Source organism: Podospora pseudoanserina, chromosome 6 (assembly GCF_035222485.1).
Source record: "Podospora pseudoanserina strain CBS 124.78 chromosome 6, whole genome shotgun sequence".
Classification (NCBI taxonomy): Eukaryota; Fungi; Ascomycota; class Sordariomycetes; order Sordariales; family Podosporaceae; genus Podospora; species Podospora pseudoanserina.
In genome coordinates this window covers 1343223-1370805 of record NC_085925.1, presented here as the reverse complement: position 1 = coordinate 1370805, position 27583 = coordinate 1343223, and the positions used below count along the sequence as shown (strand labels likewise).

The 27583-nt window shown below is 51.8% G+C and overlaps 9 protein-coding genes across 9 annotated transcripts; 5 read left to right on the top strand and 4 right to left on the bottom strand.

The window, feature by feature from the left end:
• Positions 1 to 138: 138 nt before the first annotated feature.
• Positions 139 to 892, top strand: QC764_603365 (uncharacterized protein; the record flags this gene model as incomplete). Its single annotated transcript, XM_062948842.1, has 4 exons — positions 139 to 186; positions 243 to 623; positions 680 to 729; positions 751 to 892. 4 exons carry the CDS (start codon positions 139 to 141, stop codon positions 890 to 892), a joined length of 621 nt encoding a protein of 206 aa, XP_062797395.1.
• Positions 893 to 1591: 699 nt separating this feature from the next.
• QC764_603368 (uncharacterized protein) lies at positions 1592 to 2232 on the top strand (the record flags this gene model as incomplete). Its single annotated transcript, XM_062948843.1, has 3 exons — positions 1592 to 1639; positions 1689 to 2110; positions 2172 to 2232. The coding sequence occupies 3 exons, from the start codon at positions 1592 to 1594 to the stop codon at positions 2230 to 2232; spliced, it is 531 nt and encodes a 176-aa protein (XP_062797394.1).
• A 1886-nt stretch (positions 2233 to 4118) lies between these two features.
• On the bottom strand, positions 4119 to 5966 carry CDC73 (accessory factor associated with RNA polymerase II). The gene is made up of 2 exons (XM_062948844.1): positions 5113 to 5966; positions 4119 to 5051 (listed from the first exon to the last, which is right to left on the bottom strand). The coding sequence occupies exons 1-2, from the start codon at positions 5689 to 5691 to the stop codon at positions 4383 to 4385; spliced, it is 1248 nt and encodes a 415-aa protein (XP_062797393.1). The 5' UTR covers positions 5692 to 5966; the 3' UTR covers positions 4119 to 4382.
• A 365-nt stretch (positions 5967 to 6331) lies between these two features.
• On the bottom strand, positions 6332 to 10671 carry ENP1 (snoRNA-binding rRNA-processing protein). The gene is made up of 6 exons (XM_062940929.1): positions 9858 to 10671; positions 9326 to 9756; positions 7287 to 7533; positions 7184 to 7221; positions 6549 to 7124; positions 6332 to 6498 (listed from the first exon to the last, which is right to left on the bottom strand). The coding sequence occupies exons 1-6, from the start codon at positions 10489 to 10491 to the stop codon at positions 6385 to 6387; spliced, it is 2040 nt and encodes a 679-aa protein (XP_062797392.1). The 5' UTR covers positions 10492 to 10671; the 3' UTR covers positions 6332 to 6384.
• Positions 10672 to 10804: 133 nt separating this feature from the next.
• HGH1 lies at positions 10805 to 12225 on the top strand (the record flags this gene model as incomplete). Its single annotated transcript, XM_062948845.1, has 4 exons — positions 10805 to 10988; positions 11057 to 11206; positions 11264 to 11377; positions 11443 to 12225. Exons 1-4 carry the CDS (start codon positions 10968 to 10970, stop codon positions 12223 to 12225), a joined length of 1068 nt encoding a protein of 355 aa, XP_062797391.1. The 5' UTR covers positions 10805 to 10967.
• Positions 12226 to 13955: 1730 nt separating this feature from the next.
• Positions 13956 to 16031, top strand: PHO5 (acid phosphatase pho5; the record flags this gene model as incomplete). The annotated part of the gene is made up of 3 exons (XM_062948846.1): positions 13956 to 14131; positions 14188 to 14476; positions 14533 to 16031. 3 exons carry the CDS (start codon positions 13956 to 13958, stop codon positions 15793 to 15795), a joined length of 1728 nt encoding a protein of 575 aa, XP_062797390.1. The 3' UTR covers positions 15796 to 16031.
• Positions 16032 to 16365: 334 nt separating this feature from the next.
• QC764_603420 (uncharacterized protein) lies at positions 16366 to 19428 on the bottom strand (the record flags this gene model as incomplete). Its single annotated transcript, XM_062948847.1, has 2 exons — positions 16366 to 17268; positions 17323 to 19428. 2 exons carry the CDS (start codon positions 19426 to 19428, stop codon positions 16366 to 16368), a joined length of 3009 nt encoding a protein of 1002 aa, XP_062797389.1.
• A 1721-nt stretch (positions 19429 to 21149) lies between these two features.
• QC764_603430 (uncharacterized protein) lies at positions 21150 to 24732 on the bottom strand. Its single transcript, XM_062948848.1, is given in 7 exon segments — positions 21150 to 21483; positions 21494 to 22197; positions 22251 to 22769; positions 22832 to 22871; positions 22929 to 22987; positions 23040 to 23349; positions 23414 to 24732. The coding sequence occupies 6 exon segments, from the start codon at positions 23547 to 23549 to the stop codon at positions 21513 to 21515; spliced, it is 1749 nt and encodes a 582-aa protein (XP_062797388.1). The 5' UTR covers positions 23550 to 24732; the 3' UTR covers positions 21150 to 21483; positions 21494 to 21512.
• Positions 24733 to 25539: 807 nt separating this feature from the next.
• On the top strand, positions 25540 to 26781 carry QC764_0091690 (uncharacterized protein; the record flags this gene model as incomplete). The annotated part of the gene is made up of 3 exons (XM_062940928.1): positions 25540 to 26064; positions 26477 to 26611; positions 26680 to 26781. Exons 1-3 carry the CDS (start codon positions 26029 to 26031, stop codon positions 26779 to 26781), a joined length of 273 nt encoding a protein of 90 aa, XP_062797387.1. The 5' UTR covers positions 25540 to 26028.
• Between the last annotated feature and the right edge of the window lie 802 nt (positions 26782 to 27583).

Genomic DNA, 27583 nt, shown 5'->3' with positions numbered 1-27583 from the left:
CATCATCGGGTGCTCCAGCCAGATCCTTGGTGGGCTTCAGGTAGCAGTATACATCTTCGACGTTCTGGACTGAGTTTCCCATTTTCACCAAAAACAATAAAAGTTTCACAGACAACCTGACACCTCACGGTTTACAAGATGATTTCCCTCATCACCTTCGCTACCAGCGCTCTGGCTCTCTTAAGAGTAATACCTCTTCATTTCTTTAGGCATTTATTAAGATATTACTAACCAGAAGACAGCTTGTCCACGTCTCCGTCGCTGAAGATGTCCGCAATGTTATCTGGAACCTGCCCATCAATCCCGCCGACGATAACAGCGCTACCGTAACCATTACCGGCACTATCGAGCAAGCTGTTGCCAAGATGGAAAACGACTATCCGGGCTGGAACGAGACCTTCATGGCCCAGGACCCCATCTCCAGTCCGGCCGGTGACAAGACCGACATTCCCATCAAACATGACTGTAACGTCCACGGGGATGGCGATGCTAAGAGAACCCAGATTGGGATCGGTGTCATGTATCTGTCCCGTCTTTCTGGCACGGCTGTCAATGGTCCAGGGCCTGAGAACTGCGGCCGCGTTAGCTGCTCGTGGAACTCTGCCATCATTTGGTGTAATAACGTATGTTTTCTCGTCCGCGCGTGCTTTTCGGTTGCCTAACCTCAGGGGCTCTGCAGAACAATTTCTACAAGGAGCTCCAGTGGACTCAGATCGCTGGTGCCGCATAGTATGTTGTTGACCAATGCAGCAAGCGCAAGTCTATCACTCCTCTTAAGGATAGTGGGCGTATCTGTGCTGACAAAACCTTTGTAGAGGGAGATATGACCGTCGAGGGACATGCTGATTTTGACGACGGCTGGTATGTCGTCGTTCGCGGGGATTGGTGCTAAGGGCTTGGCACAATGAGGCATGGCTTTGGCTGAGGTCGTCTGTGATTCTGGGATCTCTGGGTGCTTCCACATTAGATAGAGATTAACACAAATTGATGCCTTTTCTCGAAGAAGATATTATCAAAGGTGCCAAAACTTTGTCATGTCCCCGATTTTATTTCAACTTTTGTCACATGCTTGAGAGGTGGTCGCTCTCTGTCCCTACGCCCGTAGCAGATGATTCCGTTGTCGAACAGAGGGGCGGTATCTTATTGCTCCAGATTCACCGGCTTTTCTTAGAACTCTGCTCCTACTTGGATACCAACTCACCGATACCGAACTCACCTGATCCGGATTAACTCTTGGCAGACCTTATGCTCCTACCTGGGTACCATCCCATCTATACCGAGCTCAACAAACACATCTATGTTGCTGCTCTTACCGCATCGTCCGATAACCAACGGATCCTTATAGGTGAGCAGGAGCAGGGAGCCATTGCCTACCATTTGAGAGCAACCCTCTTCGGTTTGCCAACAAGTGAATACAAACAGCTCATGTGCTCCAATATCCACCCTGTGAGCTACAGTAAGTAGTATATATATCTCGCCTTCTCCCTCGCTGAGTTCTCCTTTTTCTTCTTCTATACAACTCATCTCTACCAGAATCCCAGTCTTCCCCTCTCTTCACCAAGCCCAGAGGCAATCAACATATTATCACAAGATGATTTCCATCATCACTCTCGTGGCCAGCGCCCTGGCTTTCTTCGGGGTATGACATCTCAGCCCTTTCTTTGAAGCATTATTAACATGCGAGACAGATTGCCCAGGATTATACTCTCCCTGACAACATTCCCGATGTTACCTGGAATCTCCCCATCAACCCTGCTAATAAGAGCAGCGCTACCGTCAGCTTCACCGGCACCATCGAGCAGGCCGTCGCCAAGATGGAGAACGATTACTCCGGCTGGAACGCCGCCCTCCTGGCCCAGTCTGCCGCCCATCATGCCGCCCACTCTGCCCTCTTCGGCGTAAAGGCCGATTCCAAGCCCTTGCGCATCAACTTCGACCCGACCAACTGCACAAATCCCAACTTCCCCCCTTTCTCCGCCGATACCGCTCGCATCCGTGAAGGGATCCGGTACCTTTTGGGGGTTAGTGGCACAGCGAAGAATGGCCCAGGACCCGGAAACTGTGGCCGTGTTAGCTGCTCATACTATTCTGCCATCTACTGTGCAATAACGTATGTATCATCCCTCTGGTCCTATGCTGTGTGCTGTTACTGATCCTAAGGAAACCTACAGAACAAGTTCGAGAAAGAGGTTTCCTGGCTGGAAATCGCCTCCGGCGCAAGTTATATCGTGAATCAGTGCAACAAAGTTAAGTTACCTAGGAAGTTTTTTGACGACTCTGATGTTTTCCAGGCTGGCATTACTCATGTCAAAGGGAGTAAGGAATATTTGTGCTAGCAACTTCGATGTAGACAGGGGTATCGACGACCCAAACGACGACTTGGTTGTGGGACAGATAGAGCGTATTGATGAGAAGTGGCATGTCGCTGTGGATGTCGGTGGTTGCTGAAGTGCTGGTGCCACGAGGGATGGCTGGGCTGGGCTTGGTTATCATATGCCTCAGCTTAATGGGGCTTTGCTCCCTACTAAGGTGCCTCACCTACCTATCTAGATAGTCATCCAAATTGATGGCTCCTTTTTCGTGGAGACTTGCTACCACAAAACATCCTCTTTGGAGCTTTCGTGGTGACTGCTATTTGCGTTGACAGCAACGTTGTTCTTGAAAGTGGTCCAGTCGAGTGGTTGCATGAGGTCGATAGTGGTACGTTGTGGTGAGAAAACACACCTCTCAACTGTCAGACAAGCCTCCTGAAAAGGTTTAATATGATACTCCAAAATGGATGTGTCGAAAGGGAGTCGTTGTTTTCAGCGTTTGCTGCGATAAGTTGAATTTTGCGAAACTGAAGTCTGGCACACTCTCATTCCAGCTGTAGATTCTCAAAAAGTCGACAGATAGGTATGTAGGTACGTAGCAAGCATACCAAGGGACTTAAAGCGAGTGAATATAAAGTAGGTAGGTAGGCCAAACAATTTGTTAAAGCAGGCAATTGGTGCAAGAAAGCTGCCTACCTAGCTTAGAAAACAATGTTAAAAGACTAAGTTCTGCTCCTGCTGGAGTCAAACCCGTGAGACCTACCCAGTGGAGCATAATGTCCCGGTGTAGGAGCCATCGATCCTGACCCAACCGAACCGTTTAGTGCAATTGGTAGTTTCTCTAAGCATGGTTTTGAGGCAAACGCCTCTGACCATTACACCATCCACCTGGCGGGTGTACCCGTTGAATGTCAGCCACAAAACTAGACATGATATCCCAAGAGCAATTTATTCTGAGACATCCTTCTTGACTCAGCTACTATATCACCACTTTTGGTTTCTTGTTTCCAGGTAGGTACCTGTGCTAGAATTTATCACGGTTTCACTAGTTTCTTTTTTATTCCTTTTTTTTTATACAAAAAAACAATACCTTAGCTAAGCTATCAAACTCTATCACCCACCAAAGAGAACATCCTATTTCTACGCTCCTGCCTCCTAAGCATATTCACAAGACCAAGAGGTAATCCTATCATTGAAAAACCCATTCCCATCCTGCAGCTTAGCGTCCTCCTGGTTGTGGTATGCTTGCCCCTAACAGTCGGCATGTCTGCACACTACACGCCTCTGTCAATTTTCTTTTCCTCTCCTCTCTCATAAGGTAAAAACAATCAAGTAACAACAACTTACTCGTGCCAAACACAGAGAAACTCCAATATGTCCTAAACTTCTATCGAACTAACTTTATCGTTCCACTCCATCTTTTCCTTCGTCCCATTTCCGGAGCATGCAAATCACATCAGGCCACGCGTAATGCGGCTCTGAACTCTGCAAACATGATACCCCGAACTGCGATATTGGCCTCGTCCAACGTCACACCCGCTCCTTTTTTCCGAGTTTGTCCAAGTTATTAAACCGCCCTGTACACGGCCACGAGCTTCTCACGGCATCCCTCTCGTCGAAGAACTTTCGACCTGGAATAACGGCGTAAAGGTTAGACAATCGTACGTTATACTATTGCCGCGGCGTCCGCTGTTGCAAGACAAATATTCTGGTATGGGATTGATCAAACACACGGCTTGCGAACCGATGTCTGATGTCTCCTAAATACAGAAGCATCAGATGCAATCCCACTCCTCATAAATTATCATGGCCCTTGTCTCTATAGCTACACATTTTCATGAGCCCTTAGAAGAACATCCCATTTCAGTCCCAGAAAACTACCCCCAACAAAAAGAAGATAACCGAATGCTCTTCCTGAACGCCATACTATGTCTTGAGCAAGCGATATCTGTACATATACGCAATTACAATCTGCTTCCGTTTTTCTCTCGTCCATTTTCCCTTGACCCACCACCAAACTTGCTCGCTCTGTACCCTCCACCCAAAACAGTACCACTGGCCTAAGCATCCCTAAATGCTAGTAGGCGCCGCATCCTTCCTCCATCCCTTAGCCCTCATATTCGTCTCAATCGCCTTCCAAATACTCTCCACCACCTCCCGATCCCTCCACCGGCTCTGCTCCGCCCCCGGCTGACCCGGATCCCTCCACTTTTCAACCGAACACGCGAGCACCTTATGCCCAAACGCCCTCACGCTCTCAGGAGGCTGCTCCCCTCTCCACCCCAGATACACACCCTGTACATGCTTGAACAGCTCCACGGGGTTCGTCCACTTGTAACTCTTGAACTGCCAGGTCTGGCCCGTGGTAAAAACAGCCACCACTCGGTTCCAGTACTCCGGCCTGAAGTTCTCCGGACCCTCCACAAGAATGAACCTAATTGGTCGGTTGGGGTCCATGTCCTTGATGATACGTGACACAGCAAGCATCGTTGGGGGTGTGCTATGGTCAGGAGGCGTATACCTCCCTCCCTCGAGGAAAGCCTTCGCGTTCGACATCCTGAGCAACGAAGAAGCCGATGGAGACAAGAGGATAATCGGATCCGGGCGCCTAGCCGGTTTCTGATTGAGCGCAAGCGATGGGTTATTGCTGATGTTGGTGCTAGACCGAATATCACCACTCCCACCAGTCGGCTTCCTAGTCATGAACTGCGCAGCCAGCTTGCGAATATGCGAAAAGTCCTACCCCCCAGAAAATATTAGCATTCCACTCCCAAAAGGCACCATCCTTAGAACCACCCACCGTAGGCTTTATCCCCCTCAATACACTGTTCCGATCCCCCATCCTCCTCTCACCCTCATAAATCTGCGCCAGTCTCGGATCCAACGTCCCCTTGCCCCTCCTCTCCTTCTTCACCCCCCCATCATCCCCAACCTTCTCCACCTTCCCCCCCTCCTCCCCCTTCCGCGCATCCCCCCCAACAAGTGGCTTGATATACTCCGTATCCTCCCCCGCCCCCTCCAACCAAGCAATCAGATTCAACCTCTCCACAAACGGAAACTTGTGCACCCCCTTCCCCCCAGCCAACTCCTCATTCAGCTTCTCCGCCGCAGCATTATACTCCGGAATCGTGATATCCCTATTCACCCACGCAAAATAAATCGACCGCAGGTCAATCAAGTTCCCCTCTGAGCTCATGAACCTGCTCTGCACATCCACCGGCAACACCACCCTCTTCCCCTCATCACTAAACACCAGATTTGTCGCCTGCGACAGCGCAACCTCGTCGTTCGACTCTGCTGAGGCGACAGGAACAATCCGTGACGACGTCCGGATGGATTGCCGAAACAGCAAAAGGGGATCGGTCGTCGGGGAGGCCATCTTCGCGAATCGTGGTTGGTCGACCTTCGTTTGTTTCCAAGATTTATTGAGCAGTCAATTGATACGACGTGGGTTCGGCGGCGGGAATAAAATCGATAACAAAAAATCCTCCTCAGATGAAGTATGTCGCGCGGCGTCGGAAAAAGAATTATCGAGACGGGAGGAAGAGAGAGCCCCACGGTGGTCGGTAAGTTTGGCGACAAGGCTGAAGTTTAAAGATGCGCGACAGAGGTCAGAGATGCGTGCCGCGCGACAGATTCCGACCCACTTTTAGCCATCGAAAGGCTGGAAACTTTGGAGAGAGACGACTGGCCCGAGCGTCTGTTCTTGAGGAGCTTTGATCAATCTCGAGAGACCAAGAAAGGCCCCACATTTGGTTGCCTCTTCCTCCCAGCCCCTGAATCCCGTCCCAAAAGTCAACAACAGTCTCGTTAGTGACGAGCAACCGAGAAATACCAAAAGCTCACGGTAGAATAAGCGGAATACAGGATATTTTCTATTGTTTGTAGTTTTTGCCATACTATGAAACGTTCAACAAAAATTACACAGCAAAGGCAATCATGCGCATCTCTGGAACAACTGCGCGTAAGGGTAAAGTAATCACTAAAGCAAAGCCATCCAAAAACGGAGCTGCTCCATGAAACTGAACTACAGAATATTCTTTGAACATCCCCACGCGTGGTCAATCAAGCATTACATAGAATTACTCCCATCGTCATAAGCCGCCTCCTCCCTCTCAACCTTCGGAGAAAGCAAAGAATCCGACCCCGCCAACCCAAAACGTGAACTCCGTCGTCTCCCATGATACTATTCCCTTGGTCAGCACTCGATCCCCTTTCCCATGATTCAAAACTTACCACGCAGACCCCCTTCCCCAATGACTTGGGATTCTTGGGATTGGCAGGGCACATGGGACTGCTGGGCAAGTGCTCCGGCACATCAAACTTGAACATCGCCGCTGTCCCCGTGGTTGCTCTCGTGACCCGGGTTCGGGGTGTCGGTGTAGAAGGTGGGGTGTCTGGCGTTCTCAAAGGTGCGTCCCACCACTCTTTGACGCTTTCTTTTGGAGTGGTGGCAAGGGGAGATCTGGTCTTTTCTCTTGTTTTTGCAGGTCCGCTTTTGCTCCGACTTGGGGAGCCATCCTCTTTCGCCTTACGGGGCGATGGAACTCTGTACGGCGAGATACTGCCCCCAAGACCTCTTCCCGATGCGCCGCTGGCCGAACTTCTCTGTTGCGATCTTCTGCCACGGCTCTTCACATTCAATGGGGACGACCGGGAGGTTCGGATACCGACTTTCTCTCGCGTAGAGGATGTTTCGGATGGAGTTTGATCGTGTCGACTGTTTGGCCGAGCTACGTCAAAGAAGAGACTACGCGGTCGTCCGTCGACTGTGTCTTCTTTGTAGGGCGGAGTATGGACACGAGTTGCCTCCTATAGAGAATGTTAGCGTTTCTGAGTTCGGATGTATGGAAACGACGGATGGTTCTTACTCCGCCTGGAAACTGGGTCAACCATATCGCCGGACCGCCTACAGGATATGTCAGAAGATGGAGCTTTCATGTCAGTTCATCTACCAAGGTGCTTGTCACATACTGGGTCGTTCTTTGCGGTCCACATCTGACAAGCTCGGGTTTGAGTTGTCCGTTGCTCGGGTCGACCTCCGGCGATGCCACAGCACTCTTCCAAAGCGCACACGACGGCCCTTGGTGTTCGGTTCGACATCAGTCTTCTGTTCTGGGACCGGCTTCTCCGCCTCGGGCAGGCGATCGAGATACTTCTTGACTGCATCAAACTTGCCATCGTCGACAGGGGCTTGTTCCGAGGATTCGCTTCGCTTCTTCTGTTTGTGTAAATCCTCAATCAGCCACCAACTACACCAAATCAGCCATCCGTAATTATAACCTACGTCTCGTGAGCCTCTCAATGAGTTGCTCAGTCGGTTCCAGCTAAGTGAGGCGAACGAGTTGTGCGAACGAACCAGGCCTGGTTCAGGTTTGACTTCGGCCGCTGGTACTATCGTCGGTAGACTTGGAAAGAAACCTCGACCTTTGGGGGCAAGCCACTCCCCCTCTTGCTCGATAGTATTACTTGATGATTCGTGTGGCTTTTGAAGAGAGTAGACATGAGCCCATTCCGAAAGATAGGGGCTTTGTGCAGTCTGTAGGGGAATCGGTGGCACAGGAGGATAGGTTTTGGGCGAAGCTGTGTGTGATTCGCTGTCTTGGCCGCCGCTGCCGCTCGGTCTGGATCGCCTCCTTCGTCTCCATATCTTGAGATCAGGCGATCCTTTGCCGTTAGGCGGTGTCGCTGATTGACTGAACGGCCTCTCCGCCCAGTATCCCTCTGGGTACCAGACCTACTCATACCCATCTTTTGGCGGCCGAGGAGGGTCGACACTGGATCCGGGAGTTGGAGCTGGCGAATGATGGTGTTCCTGTGTGCTTCGGCTCATAGACGAGGCAGACAAAGGTGTGTTGTTCGTCAATCCATCCATTTCATCCCAAGTTCGTCGGGGCCATCCTTGTCTCGTCAGCTGCGTGGTGCAGGTTCTAGTTCAAGCCAATCTATCCAGAAGTGTATCTAATATAAATGAGAAGAAAAGACGTAGGAGGGGAGATTTTAGGTGATCTATGGTTCGGGCAGGTTTAGAAAATCTTGAACATTTCAAAAGCCAACTGGCCACCTGTGTCGTGTCCCCACAGACTTGGATGTGCCTTCTCACTACGTGTGTGCCTGAAACCAGGCAGGAACATCACGTAATCATTTCAACACAACAAATCCTTCAAAATAGCTCTCAAAGAAAAGTGTGCTGAGCAATAGGGTCATGACCTTCGACAGCGATGTATTGGTACCTGGATCTTAGGGTATTCAGGGGTATTCAGGGGTATTTAGGGGTGTTGGGAGGTCACAGAGCACATATTCAGCCATGATCCGACCCGCTTCAAGTACTCTCAGGCTAGTCAATCAAGCCTCACAGTTTAACCACATCTTTCAGCTGAATGAGATGCTATAGCCAGACAAAATGCTCCTCAGAATATATGTTGAGACGCCTTAAACTCCACTAACTCCATGCCCTTTCCCAAAGGGAGAAAATGATATCCCCAAAATATGATACCCTACATCATCATGGTATCGTCGCCATCAAAGGCAACAGTTGGCTGTTCAATGGGAACACCCCTGCCACGGCCCGCTAAAAGCTCCCGGCGTATTTCGGGGGCTATTTGATGGTGGCCGTTGAGTAATAAGTCGAGGAGCAGCTCCCTCTGATCTTCGGAAACTGAGACTGTGAGATTCACGTCCATTAAAGATGCCAATCAGGGATTCTTACTATCGTTTCGGTAACGTTGTGAGAAGACCAAGAGGCATTGCCAATAGATCACAGGGAGATCCGAGTGGGTATTGGCATCGCGTGCTAGTCCAGCATATCTGTGGAAGTGGAAGACTAGGCTACAATTTGATAACATCAGTATTCTCTGTCTATATAAAAGGGAAGTTTGGTACCTTACCTATCAATACATTGCCAGGGCAGAGCGTATCTGTATGCTGGTTAGAGGTTGTATAGATAGACAGACAATATGGGTGGTTTACCGTTTATCGAGAAGAACCTTGATTAGGTAGTTAACGGCACTAACAGACTCGTTCTTTGATGAAACCATCTCCGCCGCAAAATCGCACAACTCTTTGAGGGCCATGGCCGAATGTATCACGGGGATCGACACGCGTGTGAGAACACCACTTACGACACGAGCTTCGACAAGAGTAACCCCTGAGGCAACTAATGGCCGAAGGAATCCCTTGAAGAAACCAGCCGGCTTGTATAGACCTTTCTTCAAAGCGTTAAATAGATGTACATTTAACCTCTTGTTCTCAGAGATATCCTCACGGACATGGTCAAGAACAACCATCTCCATGAACCGCTGGACAACCTTTGGCTTGGCTGCCACGAAGATTCTGGTGACAGCGAAAACGGCATGATGAGTCCAGTTGTGGGGTTGGGTGACCTGGAGTATGGCTTCCCAGCCGGGGATCTGAGGGAGCACCTTTAGCGGCTTCGGGAGAGGGCCTGGGGTTGTTGGTTAGCTTTCAACTTTCTTTTCTTTTTTTTTTTTTAAAAAAAAAAAGAAAAACAGAAAAAAATGTACAGGGAAGGGGGGGCACACGTACCACTACGGTACCGAGAGAGAAACATTCCAATCTTTTCAAAGACTTCGATGACCTTTGGTGGCAAAACGTGTTCCTCGTCGGCCGGGTTGTCGTCGTGCCACCCGCCTTGTTGCTGAGCTTCATGTTCAGCGATCTTAGCCAGGATCATTTCGGCCAGATCTTGTCCACCACCCTGTTGTTGCTCCTGACCACCATCACCCTTCATATCCCAGCCATGCGTAAGGAGCGGATCGTCCTCCATAGAGGGCTTGATGAACTTATGGAACACCTCCAGGTCACCAGCCTCTACTTCAATCTCCTCTACTTCCTCCTCTTCGTCCCCCCAGGTTTCGTCTTCGCCGTAAAGTTCTTCATCCTGCTCGCGACTGTCGAAGTTTGACGGGTTGAAATCGAAGGCTCCTCGTTCTCCGCCTTTTTCTTCTTCGCTTTGCTGCTCATCTTCCTGGAGTAGCTCCCGGCTCATCGCCAGGATATTCTTGCTTGCGCGAGAGTCGACATATCTCTCTCCTTCCTCGGGCTCGGCCTTGGTCTTTCGCTTTGAGGGCTTGTTCTTAAGGACTCCGGTGGCCACCAAATCGTCGGCCAGAGGGTTATGGCGTTTCTTGCCGGGGAGAGAGGAGGGTGCTTTCGGCATAGCGGAAGTCTCGATGCTGAATTGCGACAAGAGGTATGTGTTCAATAATGTCGGTGTCGGTGCAGTTGGTGTGCCTCACAGGGAGAACGGCACTTTGGTTTTTATCGACTGGGATTCAACCCGAGGTTTTTCAGTGAACGCCTGGGTTTTTGGTGCTCCCCCAAAAAAAGTTTATTGTGGGTACTCTGTAGTGAAGTGAACTGATTGCGCCTCGCTCCTGGTTGGCCGGAGTTACCCCACATTTGTGCTTATCGCTGGCTATTATCTTATCAGCTACCCCTTGGCATCCACAATTTTCTAATCGGGAGCTTATCGATAATAATGCCCCGCGGTGCCCCTCGTCAAGATTTCCAAGTATGAGCGAGAGCTGCTTTGCGCTGTGAGAGCTCTCGATGATAGTTTGGAGCTATTGAAAAGAAGCTTGGTCTTAGAGTCTCGTAACTAGCTAGTGTTTTTCCCCGACTCCCTCCATCAAAATGCCCACAGAACTTGAAGAGGTAATCCATACTCCTTCTAATGTCCGCTTCTCGTTCAAACATGACTGACATGAAATCTTGTCTGCCAGCTCGTAGGGTTCATTGCCCACCCGAACCCGCAGATTCGGTTGGTAGCCATTGAGAACCTGGTGCCATATTCGGTTTCAGATCCTTCCATTTTCAAGAGGGAGAACCTCACTTCCGTCAAGCACCTCAAGTTTCTGATACGAGACCATCCTGTAAGACCCTTAACTTACGCATCTAAACCACGGCAGTTTTGCTCACCCATGACGTAGAAAATTGCTGAACATGCCCTCACCATTCTCATCAACTTGACAGCAGATGCTAGTGTTGTGGAGTTTGTCGCATCAGATGAGAAGTTCCTCGGAATTGCATTAGGCCTGCTGGTCGTGAGTATTACATATGGAATGCTTTTTTCTCAGAATCATAGCTAATCACCATACTCCGTCTTCAGGATCCAAAGGAGCCCAATGCAAATTTGTTGGCTATGTTGCTTGCCAACATGACAAAGTGGGATGGACTGAAGGACATCATCAGCCGCAAACAACCTGCTCCTGAGAGCCTCCACTCGGATGAACTTGTCCTCAACCAACTGATGGATCTCTTTGTTAAGGGCGCTGACGGGTCTTACAACAAGCACGCTGATTACGACTACCTCGCATATGCATTGGCTGATCTTTCGAAACACGAAGAGATTCGCCGATTTTTCCTGTCTGAACAGGAGTATGACAGTGTCCTTCCCCTGAACAAGATCAAGGTTTTCACCGAGCACAAGTCCGATATCAGGAGGAAGGGTGTAGCCAACATCATCAAAAATGTTGCCTTCGACGTGCCATCACATCCTAAATTTTTGGATGAGGATCAGATCAACATTCTGCCGTATCTGCTTCTTCCAATCGTTGGAAATGAGCAGTACGACGAGGACGAGATGTTGGATATGCTGCCAGATCTGCAGCTCTTGCCACCCGACAAGCAAAGAGACACGGACAACAACAATATCCAGACACATATCGAGACACTAACACTCCTCACCACGACAAGAGAAGGGAGGGATCTCATGAGAAATGTGAAGGTGTATCCTGTCATCCGCGAAACCCATCTCCGGGTCGAGGACGACGGTGTTCGCGAGGCTTGTGAGCGGCTGGTAAACGTCATTATGGCCGACGAGGCTGAGCATGGCGCTGAAAAGGCGATAGAGGAGGAGGACGATGACGACAACAGGATAGTTGAGATCTAAAAGAAGCCCCCACCCAGAATGCCAAAAAAAAAAAAAAAAAAGCTTGCAACATCGGCCAACGCCCCCTTATGACCAGCTGGAATCTAATACCACACGACGTCACCACTCGCGGGTACTTTACCCATTACTACCACTGATGAGGAATGTGAGCACGCGACTGTTCTCCTCATTCTGATGGCCAAGCTTTCCAAGACACGTCAACCCAGACATCCCAAGAACTTCCAAGACCTCTGTGCGACCGCCACGGCGGCAGAACTCAGCCAAGGAGTTCAAGCAATGGCCAAGCAGATCAAGCAACAGCCAAGCGAGGGCCAAGTAAAGCTTGTTAGGGCAGATCAACGACATGAAGCTGTCCCAATATCTGACATCCCTCGATGCTATCATGAGATTTGTCTGTAATGCCCGGATATTGGGTGCTAGAAGACGGAGAGAAGCATGTGGAAGCAGTGGAAATCTACCTGATAATTCAATAAGTCTATATTGAGAGCAAACCTCACGGTAGACGTGAGAATGGAACTTTGTCATCTGCTGGCTTTTGTTCTCCCCGAAGGGCACACGATAAGAGCCAACCACACTCATCTATCCTGCACCCACAGCCTTCCCAACTTCATGCCTGCGCTATCAGAGTTGATGTGGTTGACATTTTATTCGATATTACAGCTTCTCACGACACAACATCTGCTGGCAAATTAGCCATCGGTTGAACAAAGGACAATGAAGGTCGTCATCCATTCTACGTCTGAAGTTGAAAACAAAGACGGCTTTCGGCAGAAAGCTCAATCGGTCCACCCGAACCTCCACATTGCCCAGAACGCCCAGAACGCCCATCGAATGCCCAGAACGCCCAGAGTCGACCAGTAAAAACCTTCTCGACGAACCACAGCCCCGGATTTTACAACGTGTTGCTCTCCCCCATGCCATTCGCGGGGAGGACCCCTGTCGGATCTTGCCGCCTCCCAAGATCCCACACGAAGGTCCCCAGACTGTCATCAAGCCGCCTTCCCTTTTCGGCACATGAGCGGCGTCGGGATTGGACGACGTGATGGCGACGTCGAATTCTCCGGCTGCCCTTCGGTTTTTCTTTGAGACACTCTGACGACTTTTCCCCTCACGAAGGACCGAGGAACCCGATATTTTCTGTGGATTTTCCAAGGCACGGAAAGCTTTTCTTTCCCGTCGCTGAATGCGGCGCTGGAACACCAGTATGAAGCCATGTTGCTCGATAAGAGTGATGATATGCAGCACCTCATCAAAGTCAATCACGAAAACTGAATGCCCATCCTACTCTCCAGGAATCTGATCAGCATGAACCGACAACGGAGTTCCGAGACTGGTCTCTGACCTGTTTCTTGGCCACTTCACCGCTGGACGCAATGATCCAGATGATCATCAGATAACACTGAGCAATATAGGCTGCGTGGGCACAACTCCACAACTGGGGCTTCCTCAGCTCAGGATAGATAACTGCATCCGAGGGGCATTCCTTGCATGCGGTACACAATCTGTACAGCACTAGACCGTCGAATTCTACATCCGATGGCACCCTACGGAATTCGGCCTACATCGCTAGTTCATCCCACTTGGACCCGTGTAGGGCATATAACCAGTTCTTCCTTTGCCCCCTCCTCGTCCTGATTTCTGGTCCTCTGTCTCTCTGTTCTCTTCAGTCAGCACCACTCCCTCTCAGAGTACCAAGGACTTGGTTGTCATTCCCCCTACTCTCAGTCACCATGACCAAAACTGCCGGAGGCAACAATGCCTACCACAACTTCAACAATGACTTCCTCCACATCAAGGATGTCAACGAACGCAGGCGTCTTGCCCTCGCCGAAGTAGACAGAGCTCCCTTCGGTTGGTACCATATCAGAGCTATTCTTGTTGCTGGTGTTGGTTTCTTTACCGATTCGTAAGTTGACGTACTCACTGAATAATACCTTGGAAAACACACTGACCTGGCTCTAGATATGACATCTTTACCGTCTCCCTCCTCACCCTGATGCTTGGCATTGTCTACTATCCCGGCGTTGGCAAGATGCCCACCACTTCCGACACGGCTATCAAGATGGCGACATCGGCCGGTACTGTCATCGGTCAAGTCGGCTTCGGTACCCTCGCCGATATCGTCGGTCGCAAGCAAATGTACGGTCTCGAGTTGATCCTTATCATCATCGCCACCCTCGCCCAAGCCTTGACCTCGTCGTCGCCTTCAATGAACATCGTGGGCGTCATCATCTTTTGGCGTATCCTTCAAGTATGTTCCCCTACATCAACCCCCTAACCAGCCCCTTATCTAACCTCCCACCCTAGGGCGTCGGTATCGGCGGTGACTACCCCCTCTCCAGCATTATCACCTCCGAGTTCGCCACCACCAAATGGCGCGGTGCCATGATGGGCGCCGTCTTCGCGATGCAAGGTCTCGGCCAGCTCGGCGCCGCCTTCGTCATGCTCTTCATCACCCTAGGCTTCAAGAAATCCCTCGAACCAGCCCCCACCCTCGCAACCTGCACCGGCGACTGCGGCGTGGCCGTCGACCAAATGTGGCGTATCCTCATCGGCTTCGGTGCCGTGCCCGGTTGCATCGCCCTCTACTACCGCCTCACCATCCCCGAAACCCCCCGCTACACCTTTGACGTGCAAATGGACGTGGAGAAAGCCTCCGCCGACGCGGAAGCCTATCTCAAGGGTGAGCCCGAGGGCAAGCCAGATACCGTCGCCCAGGCCATCACCCAGCAAACCGCCCAAAAGAAGCTCGAAATCCCCAAGGCATCCTGGTCTGACTTCTTCCGTCACTACTCCAAGCGCAAGAATGCCATGCTTTTGGCTGGTACGGCTCTGTCATGGTGCTTCCTCGACATCGCCTACTACGGCGTCAGTCTCAACAATGCCACCATTTTGGATGTGATCGGGTACTCGACCAACAACGCGAAAAACACCTACGAGATCCTCTACAACACCGCCATAGGAAACATGATCATTGTCCTTGCCGGTGCCGTACCGGGTTACTGGGTCACCGTCTTCACCGTTGACACCATCGGTCGCAAGCCCATTCAGTTCATGGGTTTCGGTATCCTCACTGTCCTCTTCGTCGTAATGGGCTTCGCGTACGATAAGCTCTCCCCCAAGGGTCTCCTAGCTATCTTTGTCCTCGCGCAGTTCTTCTTCAACTTTGGTCCCAACGCGACTACTTTCATCGTGCCAGGGGAGTGCTTCCCTACGAGGTACCGGTCTACGTCGCATGGTATCAGTGCCGCGATGGGCAAGATTGGCTCGATTATCGGTAGCAGTGCGATTGCTCCTTTGAGGACAAGGGGCGCCACGCCTGGTAACCCTAACCCCTGGATGGATCACGTTTTGGAAATTTACGCCTTGTTCATGCTGCTCGGTCTGGGGACTACGGCTATGATTGTCGAGACCAAGAGGAAGACGCTGGAGGAGTTGGCGGGGGAGTATGATATGTCTGATGAGGAGACTGCCTCTAGCACTGACAACAAGGCCGAGGGTGAGGTGCCGGCTGTGAGGGGGGCGAATGGGGGGGGTGAGAGTGATGATCAGATCACCCAGCATGCCTAGTGAAGAGAAGGGGTGTGCATAAAAGTCAATAATTTGGGTTATGATCGAGGGATAAAAGCTTGCATAAAGCAGGCAGGGAGGGAGTTCAAGGCGTTAGATACCAAGGCTGTTGTTTTTCGTTTGGCATGAAACAAAAGGGAATTGGGTATATACCACACCACTACAACTATTTACAATACAATTGAAAAGAAATGAACTGTGAAAAAGAATAAAAAGAAAAAACAAAAGCAACGAGACAAGTAAAAAGTACAACTGCTGTGCAAGGTTGAAATTTCGTCAAATTTCCCACACCCGAGATTCTAAAAATCGTCCTTGCCATGTCCACCACCGACCGACCGATGAGCCAAATTCCCCATTCCTATTTCCCTTCCAGCAAAAGAGTCTTTTTGGTAATTAACAACTGAAAACTTTCTTTCTCCTCTTTGCAATGCCACGCTTATCTTAACAGAATCGAAGCTAATTCTCCATAACCACCACCCCTCTAGTGCCCTTCTTTCTACAACTTCCAAGTCAACAAACACTCTTCCTCGCTTCAACAACAAAAGAAAACAACCCCCTACAACATTCTCTTCACAACCCACCCCCAACACCCCCTCCCACCCCCCCAGATCCTTGCTGCCCCCCAAAGAAAAACCCATCAAACAGATCCAGCCCCCCCGCCCCATCACTGAAATCATGTTGCCCCAACCCCCCATCCCACCCCATCCCAAATCCCAAATCCATATTCGTATCCATCATCCCCTCCTGCCCACCAGCACCACCACCAACACCCCCAAGCCCACCTTGCAAAAACTCCACCCCCCGCAAGTCATTATACGACAACAGTCCCGGACTAAACATCCCCCCTCCTTGTTGCTGCTGCTGAGGAGGTCCCATACTGATAACCGGCGACCCTAACCCCCCTACCCCTCCCGGCGAAGCCAGTCCTCCAGCAGGAGAGGGCATACCTGCTTCTGGCGTCAGCGGCCCATCATTCACAGAACTGGCGTTTGACCTTGGTGGACCAGGTAGGTTGCGCATGAGGGAGAAGCCGTCTCCTTCTGTCTTCAGTTGGGGTCGGTATTGATTTTTGAAGGCGGAGAATTGTGATGGGGTGGTGGAGTACGCCTCCGACTTAATATCGGATATTTGGTCGATCGAACTCGAGGTACGATGTGGCGGTGCAGGGCGGGGTTGTCTGTGGTGGTGGTGTTGATGGTGAGAACTGCTCGACAGAGAAGCAGTGTCTGATCTGGATGACCAGTCCAATCTATGATGATCATTGTTTATAGAGGTGGTCGAAGAAGCTCCTGCTGGTGGAGCTGGGGGGGGGTGTTTCTGGCCGAAGCCACCTCGGGCGTTTACCATCTTGAGCGTTGCTTTCACCGTGCGGTCAAAGGCGTCGCGGCAAGCTTCGGCTGGGGGGCACTTGTCCATCAGGTCGGTGAAGATTGATGTGGCGGCGAGGATGGTGAAGTCTACTTCGTCCATGGACTGTTCATATGGGTTAGTCGAGGGGTGATAAGGTGGTGGTTAGGGGAATCTTACCAGTCGACTTCTAACAATGGGCGAGTGCCAAATCGCGTAAAGATACGAAATTCCAGCAACAAACAGATGGTGCGTCGTTAGATATGTATGGTTGACCAGCCCAGCCAGATGAAGCTGCCTGTATAGCCTCAGAATCTTCTGGCCCGCCTCCGCCACCTTGAGATACACACGATCTTCATCCTCGCGAAGCTCCACGCTGTGGACAGATGGGCTTTCCACTTCCTTGGCAGTGTGATACTCGCCCTCGAACATCTCGGGCACACTCAAACTCTGCCGATACAACATGATAATAGCCTGCCAGTAGTTGAGATCCAAAAAGTCCGTCAAGAAGGCCACACCTGTATCTTGCTTCTTTGGTGCTGTCATCTTCCACTCATACAACCTCTTATCGATATTGATCCTCCAGGACCTGAACGAGTCAAACCTCGACAGGAACGGCGACGGTAGCGAAGTGTGCATATGGGGGTTCTTCTGATTCTGCCCAAAATCCCTCGCAACCCTCGCCTGCTGATACTGCAGTACCTGCGAGATCTCAGACTGTAGCAACCTCAGCCTGAAATAGTGATGAGCAACCAGCTTATAGGTCGGCGCATTCGGTGGCGCTTCCAGAAACCCGTTTGGCGTGATGTACTTGTCGTCCAGCAAGGAAGGGAACTCGGTGGTGATAACCTGATCCGAAATCCCAAACGGCCTCCCCACACAAACACTGACCAGCCGATCAAACGAATACGTACACCACCACAATCTTCTCCTCATATCCCTTGTATACTCCCTCCTCCCCCTCTCACTCGCCGCATTCTCCCTTTGCTGTTCACCACCAAGTCCAGCATCCACATCCTTCCCATCTTCATAATGCAGCCCCAAATCCACCGCCAACCTCACCGCCACGCCAATAATATACCACAACCCCGGCGGCACTGGCCTCAGCAGCGCAAAGTTCGCCAGCAGCAACACAGCCTGTAGTTCTTCCAACCCACCCCCACTTCCCAAACACGCCTCCAAATGCACAATCGCACTCGCATGGTACTCCTCCGGCTGGCACTGCTTCGTCCCCTGATCCCCCTTGCTCTCCGCCAGTATAATTCCCGCCCCGATCGCGAACACCATATTCAAACAATACAGCTCCCTCGGCCCCCTCACCCTCTCCGCCCCCTCTGCATAAGCCTGCTCAAACATCTGCATAAAATCCACCCTATGCACCACCGGCATCTGAGGGTTCGCATGCTCAAAATACAGGTTTATCAGCTTCAACCCCAACTCCTTACTCGGAAACGTCGCAGGATGTATCGTAGGCTTGGTGTGCAAACCAAAAAACGAATCCCTCATACTCGTCGTCGTCCCATTATTCACCCCCCCTGCCGGCGGTCTATACGGTCTTATCCCTCCCTTATCCGAGTTCGACCTCTGATCCGACACGGAGCTCTGCACCGCCGCAAAAACAACCCTCGCAAACGATATCCCCGTGGTAGAGCCCAGATGCCTCCCCTGCCCTTTATCTGCTCCTCTCCTCACCGTCTCCCTCCTCGCCACAACCCCGCCCTCATCCTCCCCATTACCCCCTCCCTCTTTTGCTGACATCTGCCCCCCATCTTCCATCTGTTCAACCTCCCCTCTCACTCCCCCATTGACCCCCCCAACCTTGCTACACCACTCCAGCTCCTCGGCCCTCGGAAACCCAACCCCCTTTTCCCTCAATATCCCCTCCAACTGCTCCACCCTCTTCTCCAAGTAAAAGATATAACTCCTCGGTATCTCCCTCTTCGTGATCGGATCATACCCCACACAAGCCACACCCGCCTTCTCACAACTCGCACAGCTCGGCAGCTTCTGATCACACCTATTCTTCCTCAGCCGACACCGATTACACGCAGAGACATTCCTGAAACTGGACGACTGTCCCACTTTGGCCGAGCCGTCCAGCCCACCAGCAGCAGAAAGGGGGTGCTCATGCGTCGGTGTTGCCAAAGGCGAGTTCGCGCCCGCGGAGAGGGATAACGAGGCAGGTGAGTCTTTGTCGGGGCCGGGACTAGACTGGCGCATTCGTTTGGAAGGGTGTTGGAGGTCGGGGGAGGGGGGTGCATGAGACGAGGTGGCCGGTGCCGGCATGGTGGGTGGTGTGGTGGTTTTTTGCGCGCCGAGCCAGTTCGGTTGGTCGGACGGGGCGGCAAGGCGGACGGACGCTCGGGTGGTGTCTCTGGTCAGGGCGCGGGAAAGGCCCGAGACAACTAACTGAGCGCGCTCGGTACTATGCGACACAAAGTTCCGATGAGAAAGGCGGGGGAGACAAGCAGAGAGGAAACAACCCGAGTCAGTTGGAGAGTCTGGTTGCTAGTAGACAGACAGGTATCGCGCGCGCGCGCGCGGCGACAGGAAGAAGCTCGTTCGTTCGTTCGTTTAATCGGTATGGTATCGTACGGTATAATGGTGGGGACAATTGACTTTCGCTCTCTCTCTCTCTCTCTCTCTCTCTCTGAAAAAAAAAAGGTTGGAAAGGTTTCCCTGTTGGGCTTGCCCGTCCCGTCTCTGGCAGCTTTTGGTCTTTATTCTAACCTCTTCCTTACACCGTGCATCTGCCCCATTGAAATCGTCAATATTTTCTTAGGTCCTCGGGGTGACTTCGGTGGGAAAGGGGGAGGGAACCCAGAATTGGAGATCGCAAAAAAAGAAGTTGGTTGAATTGTTTTGTTTCGACGACGACAGCGACACCGGGGCAGCAGCGGGGGGGGAAACCGATCAGCTGCTTGCTAACTGGCAACTCAATCGGTACCTGGGCTGCTGCGGAAGCTTCAAAAAAGTGTGGGGTTCCGAAAGATAATATCCAGCCTTGCAATTGGTCGCCGGTGGATCTAACGCGTTCCCTGCGACGGCGTCGGTAGTTGCGATAGCTTCTGGCAACAACAGCAATAAAAAATGACCACAGTTCGGTCAGCAAGTTCGGTGAACTTGGTCAATCCCCTCCTCTGTTTTTCCTCAAGAGAAAAAAGAACAAGTACGGAGCGGAGTAAGACAGGGGGACCGTCCTGCGTGAAATACACACACACACCTCAAAACCACCCGTTACATACACGCTCAGTAAAAAAATAAAAATACAAAGTCCCACGATCGCACTTGCCCAACCGTTGGCGGTTGCTGATAAGCACAACCATTCAACGAATCACCAGCCAGAACTTGCTCTTTTGTATCGAGTAATCGCCCAGAAGAACCCCCACTTTCCCATTCCCCAACCACAATCCTTCAACTTTCCAACTCTCGAGTTTAGGTTTTTTTTTTTCAGGTTGTGGGAAATTTATCAAGTCAAAAGATGAGGTCCACTGGTGTTGTTAGTTAGTGGTGATGCCACAATACTAGCTAACTCCCAATTCACATTCCCCTGGTATGACCTTGCATCCAAACTTTCTCTTTCTCCCCTCGTACCGCCCCTCCCAACAAGGCTGTCAAGCTTATCACCAAGCCTCGACCCTGGGAGCCTCGGCAAACCACCCATATCACGAAGCCATTCCTCTTCTGAACCATTGAACTCTGCTCAAACCCATCCCAATTGCTGAGAGATAAATATCTTTGTATTTCAAATCTCAAAGTCATAATATCCCAAACCACCCATGGTTAATAGGTATATCTAATCCCCTAAGTAAACCTCCCCAATCCCCCCAATCTCCCAGCCAATCCTGTGGCAACCAAAGACCAAACCCACCAGAAATCGAAAAAAGAAAAGAGAAAAAAAACTGATCCATCTTCTCATGGTATCCAAGAGAGACGCCCTGATATTACAAGAAAAGGCATGTGTTGATGGTAACCCATGTTGTAATACAAAAAAAATCTCGCCCGCCCGAGAGGAAAAAGTTGCCCAGATAGTGATTGATGTCCCTGTACCCGCCCTCGCCCCCAAGTAATCCCCGATAGTAGACCCTGTTGAGTAAAAGACACCGCAGAAAGAAAATCCCACGCCCTCCCTTCGCAATGTACCCCAACAGCGCAGAGTGGTGTGTCTGAAAAGTTATAAAAAAAATTCATCATGGTCTAATCCCCGAAATTCAGTGTCACTTTCTGATAACAACCCGCCCCAAAACGCCGTCTAGGCATCTCCTGCAAAATCACCCGCTAGACTTCAGAGACACCTGACAAATAGTATTCGTGTACAAAAAGGGAAAAAAAAAAAAAAAAAAAAAAAAAAAAGAAAATCGTCAAAGTCGCTATGGCGAAGGCCTTGTGCGATCGTCCTTGTTTGGTGTGGTTGTCGTCCTTGGTTCATCCTCGGTCGTCTCGTCCATGTCCTCCTTCTCATCCATCCGTCCCTTGGGCTCGGTGATTTGGAGGCCAACCCAAGCGCCCATGACGGCAACCAGCCCGGCAACCCACCACGACAGACCAGAGTAACCGCTTTCCATACCTTGCGTATAGAAGAATCCTGATATTATCGGTCCGAGTGCTCGGCACAAGCTTGCTGTCATGGCGGCCGCGCCGTTGATGCTTCCCAAAGTCAGTGTCGTCGGGGCCGAGTTGGCGAGAAGGATGGCATTGCTCGGATACGCCAGAGTTGAAAACGTCATCTTCCAGACAACGATGCCGTACACGCTAAGCTTGCGAAGGCTGTCGGGGAGAAGGACAATGTATGGCGTAAAAAGGTAGAGGAGCGGGTACAAGACAGACATGATCTTGAACAGTCGAAGCGCTCCGATCTTGTTGGCAACAAACGGAAAGAGAAGCCTTGTCGATGCCAGTGAGTACACGCCTTGAACCGAGAGGATAAAGCCAATCGTTTGGGTGTCCCAGCCGAAACCGTCAGCAAACTTGAATGGTAGTTTTGCTGGGATTTCGGTCGCAGGTGGGCTGGTGCTGAGGAAAACCGGCAGGAGTGAGTCAAAGGCCATTGTGTGACTAGAAGCAATGTCAGCATCGTGCCGTCACTTTTCCACGCGCGAGGAACATACAAGGCAAGAATACCATAAGAGATGATCACCATGATCACGGCTCGGGAGAAAACCTTGCCTGCGGGTGCCCTCTCGGCCTCTGCCAGCTCAAGGCCCCCTCCCTCCTCAAGATCGAGTGACTCCTCCGAAACAGTGTCTGGAGGCGACAACGATCGTGCAGAGCCCGTTCGATAACCGGGCAGCAGCTCGTCGTTTTCCGACAACAGCGGTCGCTCCTCTTCTGGGACGGCTTTGGCCGGCAGCTTCCCCTTGTTCTCTTCCACCTTTTCGGACCCCCAGATCCGAGACATCAAAGATCGGCCCAGTTCGATACCGGGATCATGCCGGTGCTTCCTTTCAGCGTGTGTCTCTTCGAGAAACAAGAGGCCGACGATCACACCGATAAAGACGCAGATGGCGCTGAAGAGGTTGGGAAGCAGGTAGGGGAATGTGCCAAAAATACCGTCACGCGAGAAGCAACCTGGGAAGCCCTCAACGGGCTTTGCGAGCCAACCTCCAATCATAGGCCCAACAATAGATCTGTAGCCAGGTCAGTCCATCCGGTTCCCTTCATCCCATGGTTGATACCACATTTTACGCACCCTATGCACCATACCAACGGCATCACCGTATATGCTTTGGCTGCATTTACTCAGTCAGTACTTCGCCTCATGAAAGTGTGCCAAGAAAACAGCCTACGTTGATGTGCTTTGACCGTGACCAATTCCGCGACAGTAGTTTGCAAAACTCCGATATTTCTGTTTCCGTTAGCCTGGGAGCCCTCAGAACCGCTTGCCTAGGAGGACTCACCCGTTCAAAAAGCCACCGAGTGCTCGAGCACCGAGGGCAACCCAAAGATTCGGCGCAAAGCCAAACATGATCACGCTGATACCGGTTCCAGTCATTCCCATCAACAAGACAGGCTTGCGCCCAATCTTGTCACTCAATCTTCCCCAGATGAAGCTGGTGGAAAACTCGGCGAAGGTGAAGGCCGAGGTCACCATGCCAGCATAGAAGGATATCTGGCTCTCATCCTCTGTGATCTTGAAGTCTCTCACCATATGCCAAATGTATGGAAAGATGGACATGAAGGCGATGGGTTCGCATATCCGGCAAAGAGCTGCAACCTGTTAGACAAGACTGAACTGTCTGACAATAGCAGAGTTGGGTAGTCGAGAACCTACCGAGAATGGTGAGCTGTCTTGATGGATATGGTGGAAGTGGCTTCTTAGAACCGACTGATCTCTCGCTGCCGGCCATGCTGTTGCGTCGTCTCGTCCTCATTGTGTGCTTTGTTGGTGACTGATGATGGCTGGCCATGTCCCAGAGGTAGGTGTGTTTGTGATACAAGTGGCTGACGCCGTGGGACCCTTGACAGTTATATGGCAAATGACAAAGACGTTATGTAGACTCGTGACGTGAAACAATCATTGGTGACAGGTGCCAAGTGGACAATGTATCGAGTGAAGGAGCAATGGTGAGTCGGCCCAAGAGAGAAGGGGGACCGAGAGGGTACTTGTACAGAGAGGGACCGAAGAGGGCGAAGGGGGGGACGAGAGGGACGAACGGCCATGTCGGCAGCTTACTTATGTTTACACCTTGGTGCCGATAGAAGCCAGGTCTAATTCAAGGAGAAAATGCAGTCCACCCAGAAAGGATGGGATCCCCAGGAAGCACACCGGGGTGCGGGAAGGGCTGAGAGCCCTGGCCAGTGGTCACCGGATCAGCCATCTGACTGTGGGGACCCATGTTGTTGCGGGATGTGGGAACCTGGGCAAGAAATCATCTTGGTGAAGGGAAGCCGTGAAACAGCGGTGACTCTCTCTGATCAGAGGGAAGACGACAGGACGATCCTGGGGGAGCACTAGGTCAATTCAGGTGCTACCGCAAGGTTGGAAGTGAGCGCGGCGGATAGTGTGTCGACCAGGTCCAGGGCAATAATCTTGGCTTCCATGGATGGCTGGTTCCCGACTTTACTGACTGGCCCATGTCAATCACCCATGCCTTGCAGGGATACCGCCCACAGGCACGTCGACGGCTCAGAGGGTTCGTCACCGTTTCGCTGGGACGTGGGATTGATGAACCCACCCACTCACAACGCCGTCCGCCGTTGAGGACCTCCTCCGACAGGACACTGTCCACACACATACGGTACGGTACGGAAGAGCAAGGCGGCCAAAGTGATCGCCTTGCCAATTCAATGTCGTCGACGACGGTCGTCTACCGTCTGCTTTTGCGAGGAAGCATGCTGCGCTTGCCGAACTGTCCACCGCGGGGCCGGGTAAGGCTCGATGCAGCCGCGAACCCGTCGTACCTCGTTCTGGGCTGATGATTTGAAAGAGAAGAATAGAAGAGGGCATCGCACAGCAGCGAACGGGTCGGCAGACCGTCTACCCGGATCGCATGGTCAGGTGTGGCTGCGTCATCTCCATCACGGCCTTACTCTGTCGCGAGTCGCGGCTATCGACCTTGCTCTTGGATGATACGGAAGGGAAGGCCTGAGGTATGATTGAAAGGTCCGGTGATATGAGCGCAAGCAGAGCAGAGGTGTGGATCAAGCGGCAGTCCAATGTGTCTCTAAATGCGTGACTGCATTCGCCCAGGCGCAACTGCATGAATACCTGCACCTGCACACCTGCAGCATAGCGGCCTCCCTGTCCCTACACAGCGCCGTAGTTTCACCAACCTAGGTAGGTACCTAGCTAGTAGCGGGCTGTGCCTTCCACACCTACCTATGGCTGCTCGTCACCTCAGTTCAGGCATGTATGTACCTCGTCAGGCAAGGTAGCTGAGAGCTTACTGTCACTATTTGCTGAGGTCGGGTGCTCTCCTGTGATGCGAGCGATATGGACGGGAGGTAATATTGCTGACCCCGATCGGAGCATGGGAGGAGCTTACGGTAGAAGCGGTGAAAAGGGAGGTACCGTGCAACAGCAGAAGAGCCGCGCCCAACCTCGCGGAGATCGGAGCCAGCAACACCTAGGTAGCGGCAGCGGCAGGCACAAAAGCACCCGAGAAAAGCAAACACCTTCGATTTCAGGATTGTGGAAAGGGCACCAGCTCAGCCAAATCAAGGCGACAGATTGACCTGAGACAGAAAGATTAGCCGATGACACCTGAATGACACCAGAAAAGATGAAAACTTTTTTTCTCGAATTTGCTTTTTTAGCAATTCCACCTCAACCACTCGTCCGCCCCTCCTGTTGCCCGCCGTGCCGCCGTAGAGAAAAGGTGGGGCTGAACAGTGAGGTGAGAGCTGTGATGCTCCTCCCGGCGCGCGAACCTGCATGCTACATACAGATGGGCAAATATCAGGTTCTCTGACTTCCACTAGGATCCTTCGACCGTCACAGCCCAGTATGGATAATGCGCTAGAGGCCCGATGAAGCCCGAAGGACTGACGTTACACACACAACTGGAAGCAAAGCTGTACACACAGGTGGCATGTAGCGGGGCATTGAGCAGGGCCACGAGAGCCCAAGCCCACCTACATTGCACCGTTTGGCTGGTGGTCGGCTTCTTCCATCGAAAAAGACATCTCGTTCAACCCCAAGCCTCAACGGCAAAAGGACCCGGTCTGACGGAGCATTAGGCTGACGCTGTTGCTTTCCGGGGTGTCCGCGTCGCACAGCGCTCTGACGAGTTTCGACGATCATGGACGGCAGGTGTCGGCCATTGGCTCGCCGCCGGACAAGCACGGACAGTCGCATTCTTGCGCACCTTGTTCATGGCCCGATGCCATTTTTATTGAGCCGTTGACGGCGACACACATCAAGCAGCAAATGATCCCGGAAACAGGATGCTGACTTCCGCCCATGCCGCGCCGCGGAGATGGGTGAGCCATTCCACGTTTGCCATTACTGCCATCCCACGACCGACCAGTGAGCCAAGAGGGCGCCTCATTTCTGATGGGCCTGTTGAGGCTCCGAAACAGGGCGGGTGAGGGCAAATCCAAGACACATTTCAAGACATATCAACGTCAACGGGCTTTTCGCCGAGAGGTGTCACGGATGTTTTGTTCCCAGCACTTGTCACCTACATACACTACAATCCATGTCCTGTCGCTGGCGTGGTGGGGAAGGAGGGGGTGGTTGCACAAAGAGAATGGGACTTTTCCGGTCGAAGCCTCTTTTTTATTACACTTCACTCGGCTCCAGTTGCTGACCGAAGACCCAGATTAAGACTCTGCAATTGCTTCATTTTCATGATCTCGAAAAGTGCACTTTCATCAAAACCCCTGGAGGTAGCCCGAGCAGGATACTCGAACGAGCGATGTTGATTACACTGGCCCCGCAACAGGCCCTGTCACCGCGCCGACTTTGTTGGGAACACCAGACCGAACCACTGAACGACCTTGCAGACACCGCGTAGCTCTCATCCAGGTACATATCGACAGCTTCATGTACACTCCCAGTCCTGTTTTCGTACTGACAGTCCTAGTCCAGCCCAGCGTTCCGGATGGATGGCAGGGTTCGCAACACCAATTGGTCAGTCAAACAGCCTGGAACGTCGGCCATACAAGCCCGCCAATCAGCAGAGCTGCTCGGGGTGACAGCACCCGTGTATCAACCATCTTGTGCGTGGTTTTTGACCCTATGCAATGGTAGTGACTGAGAAGCCATGGTGATCGCCCAGGTTACGAGGCTCCATGTGCACTATACTAAATGGCGGTATGTCGCCTAATATCCCGCAAGTATCAACACCACCAACACCAGGTATCATGCCACACATGCCAGGTCGGATTTGCTCCCGTCATGTCAAACGCTAATTTTAACCTCATCCCTCCTCGGGTGTTCTTGTCGCGGGTAGAGCGTTCATAACTCGAGTTCCACACGTCATCAGCCCCCCCTGAACTCGCGTGGGCATCACCGCTATCGTCAGGCGGCAAGAGCTCCGGCACGGCGTCACCGTCTTTGGGACGATCTGTATTTTTCAGCTGGATCGCCCGATGCGTGGGGAAGCTTTTTCTTTCGCTCTGCCCACCAGAAGTCGACACAAACCAACCGGAGCCGTACCGTCGGCGTGGGGACATGATGGTGGGTGCGTCAAGGGCGGCTTGGAAGGCGCCTCGCTCACCGAACCAGATGACCATGTGCAACTTAAAAGGCCATCTGCCGAGCTCCCCCCAACCACCGGTACTTTGTACAATACGAAAATGTCCACTTCTGCTCTTCATCCTGGATATTGAGCAAACTCCCAGTGCCTCCATTCCGATAACATATTAAAAGAGTTCGCTGGAGTCTGCAGAAAACCTTGCATATCAACAACTGCTCAGTGCTGCTGCTGGTGTCATCAGAATCTTCCCAGCAGATCTTGACAAATCGGTACCCGAGACGGACCCTGGGGATGAGCGC

What these genes read in the sequence shown, in the direction of transcription:
- CDC73 (XM_062948844.1), bottom strand. Translation starts at nt 5,691, where the DNA reads ATGGCCTCCCCGACGACCGATCCCCTTTTGCTGTTTCGGCAATCCATC. An exon ending in TGAGGGGGATAAAGCCTACG is followed by an intron (nt 5,052 to 5,112) that starts GTGGGTGGTTCT and finishes TCTGGGGGGTAG; the next exon opens with GACTTTTCGCATATTCGCAA.
- QC764_603430 (XM_062948848.1), bottom strand. Translation starts at nt 23,549, where the DNA reads ATGGCCAGCCATCATCAGTCACCAACAAAGCACACAATGAGGACGAGA. An exon ending in AAGACAGCTCACCATTCTCG is followed by an intron (nt 23,350 to 23,413) that starts GTAGGTTCTCGA and finishes AACAGGTTGCAG; the next exon opens with CTCTTTGCCGGATATGCGAA. An exon ending in CTCGGTGGCTTTTTGAACGG is followed by an intron (nt 22,988 to 23,039) that starts GTGAGTCCTCCT and finishes TAACGGAAACAG; the next exon opens with AAATATCGGAGTTTTGCAAA.
- ENP1 (XM_062940929.1), bottom strand. Translation starts at nt 10,491, where the DNA reads ATGCCGAAAGCACCCTCCTCTCTCCCCGGCAAGAAACGCCATAACCCT. An exon ending in TCTCTCTCGGTACCGTAGTG is followed by an intron (nt 9,757 to 9,857) that starts GTACGTGTGCCC and finishes CAACAACCCCAG; the next exon opens with GCCCTCTCCCGAAGCCGCTA. An exon ending in GGACCGCAAAGAACGACCCA is followed by an intron (nt 7,222 to 7,286) that starts GTATGTGACAAG and finishes CATATCCTGTAG; the next exon opens with GCGGTCCGGCGATATGGTTG.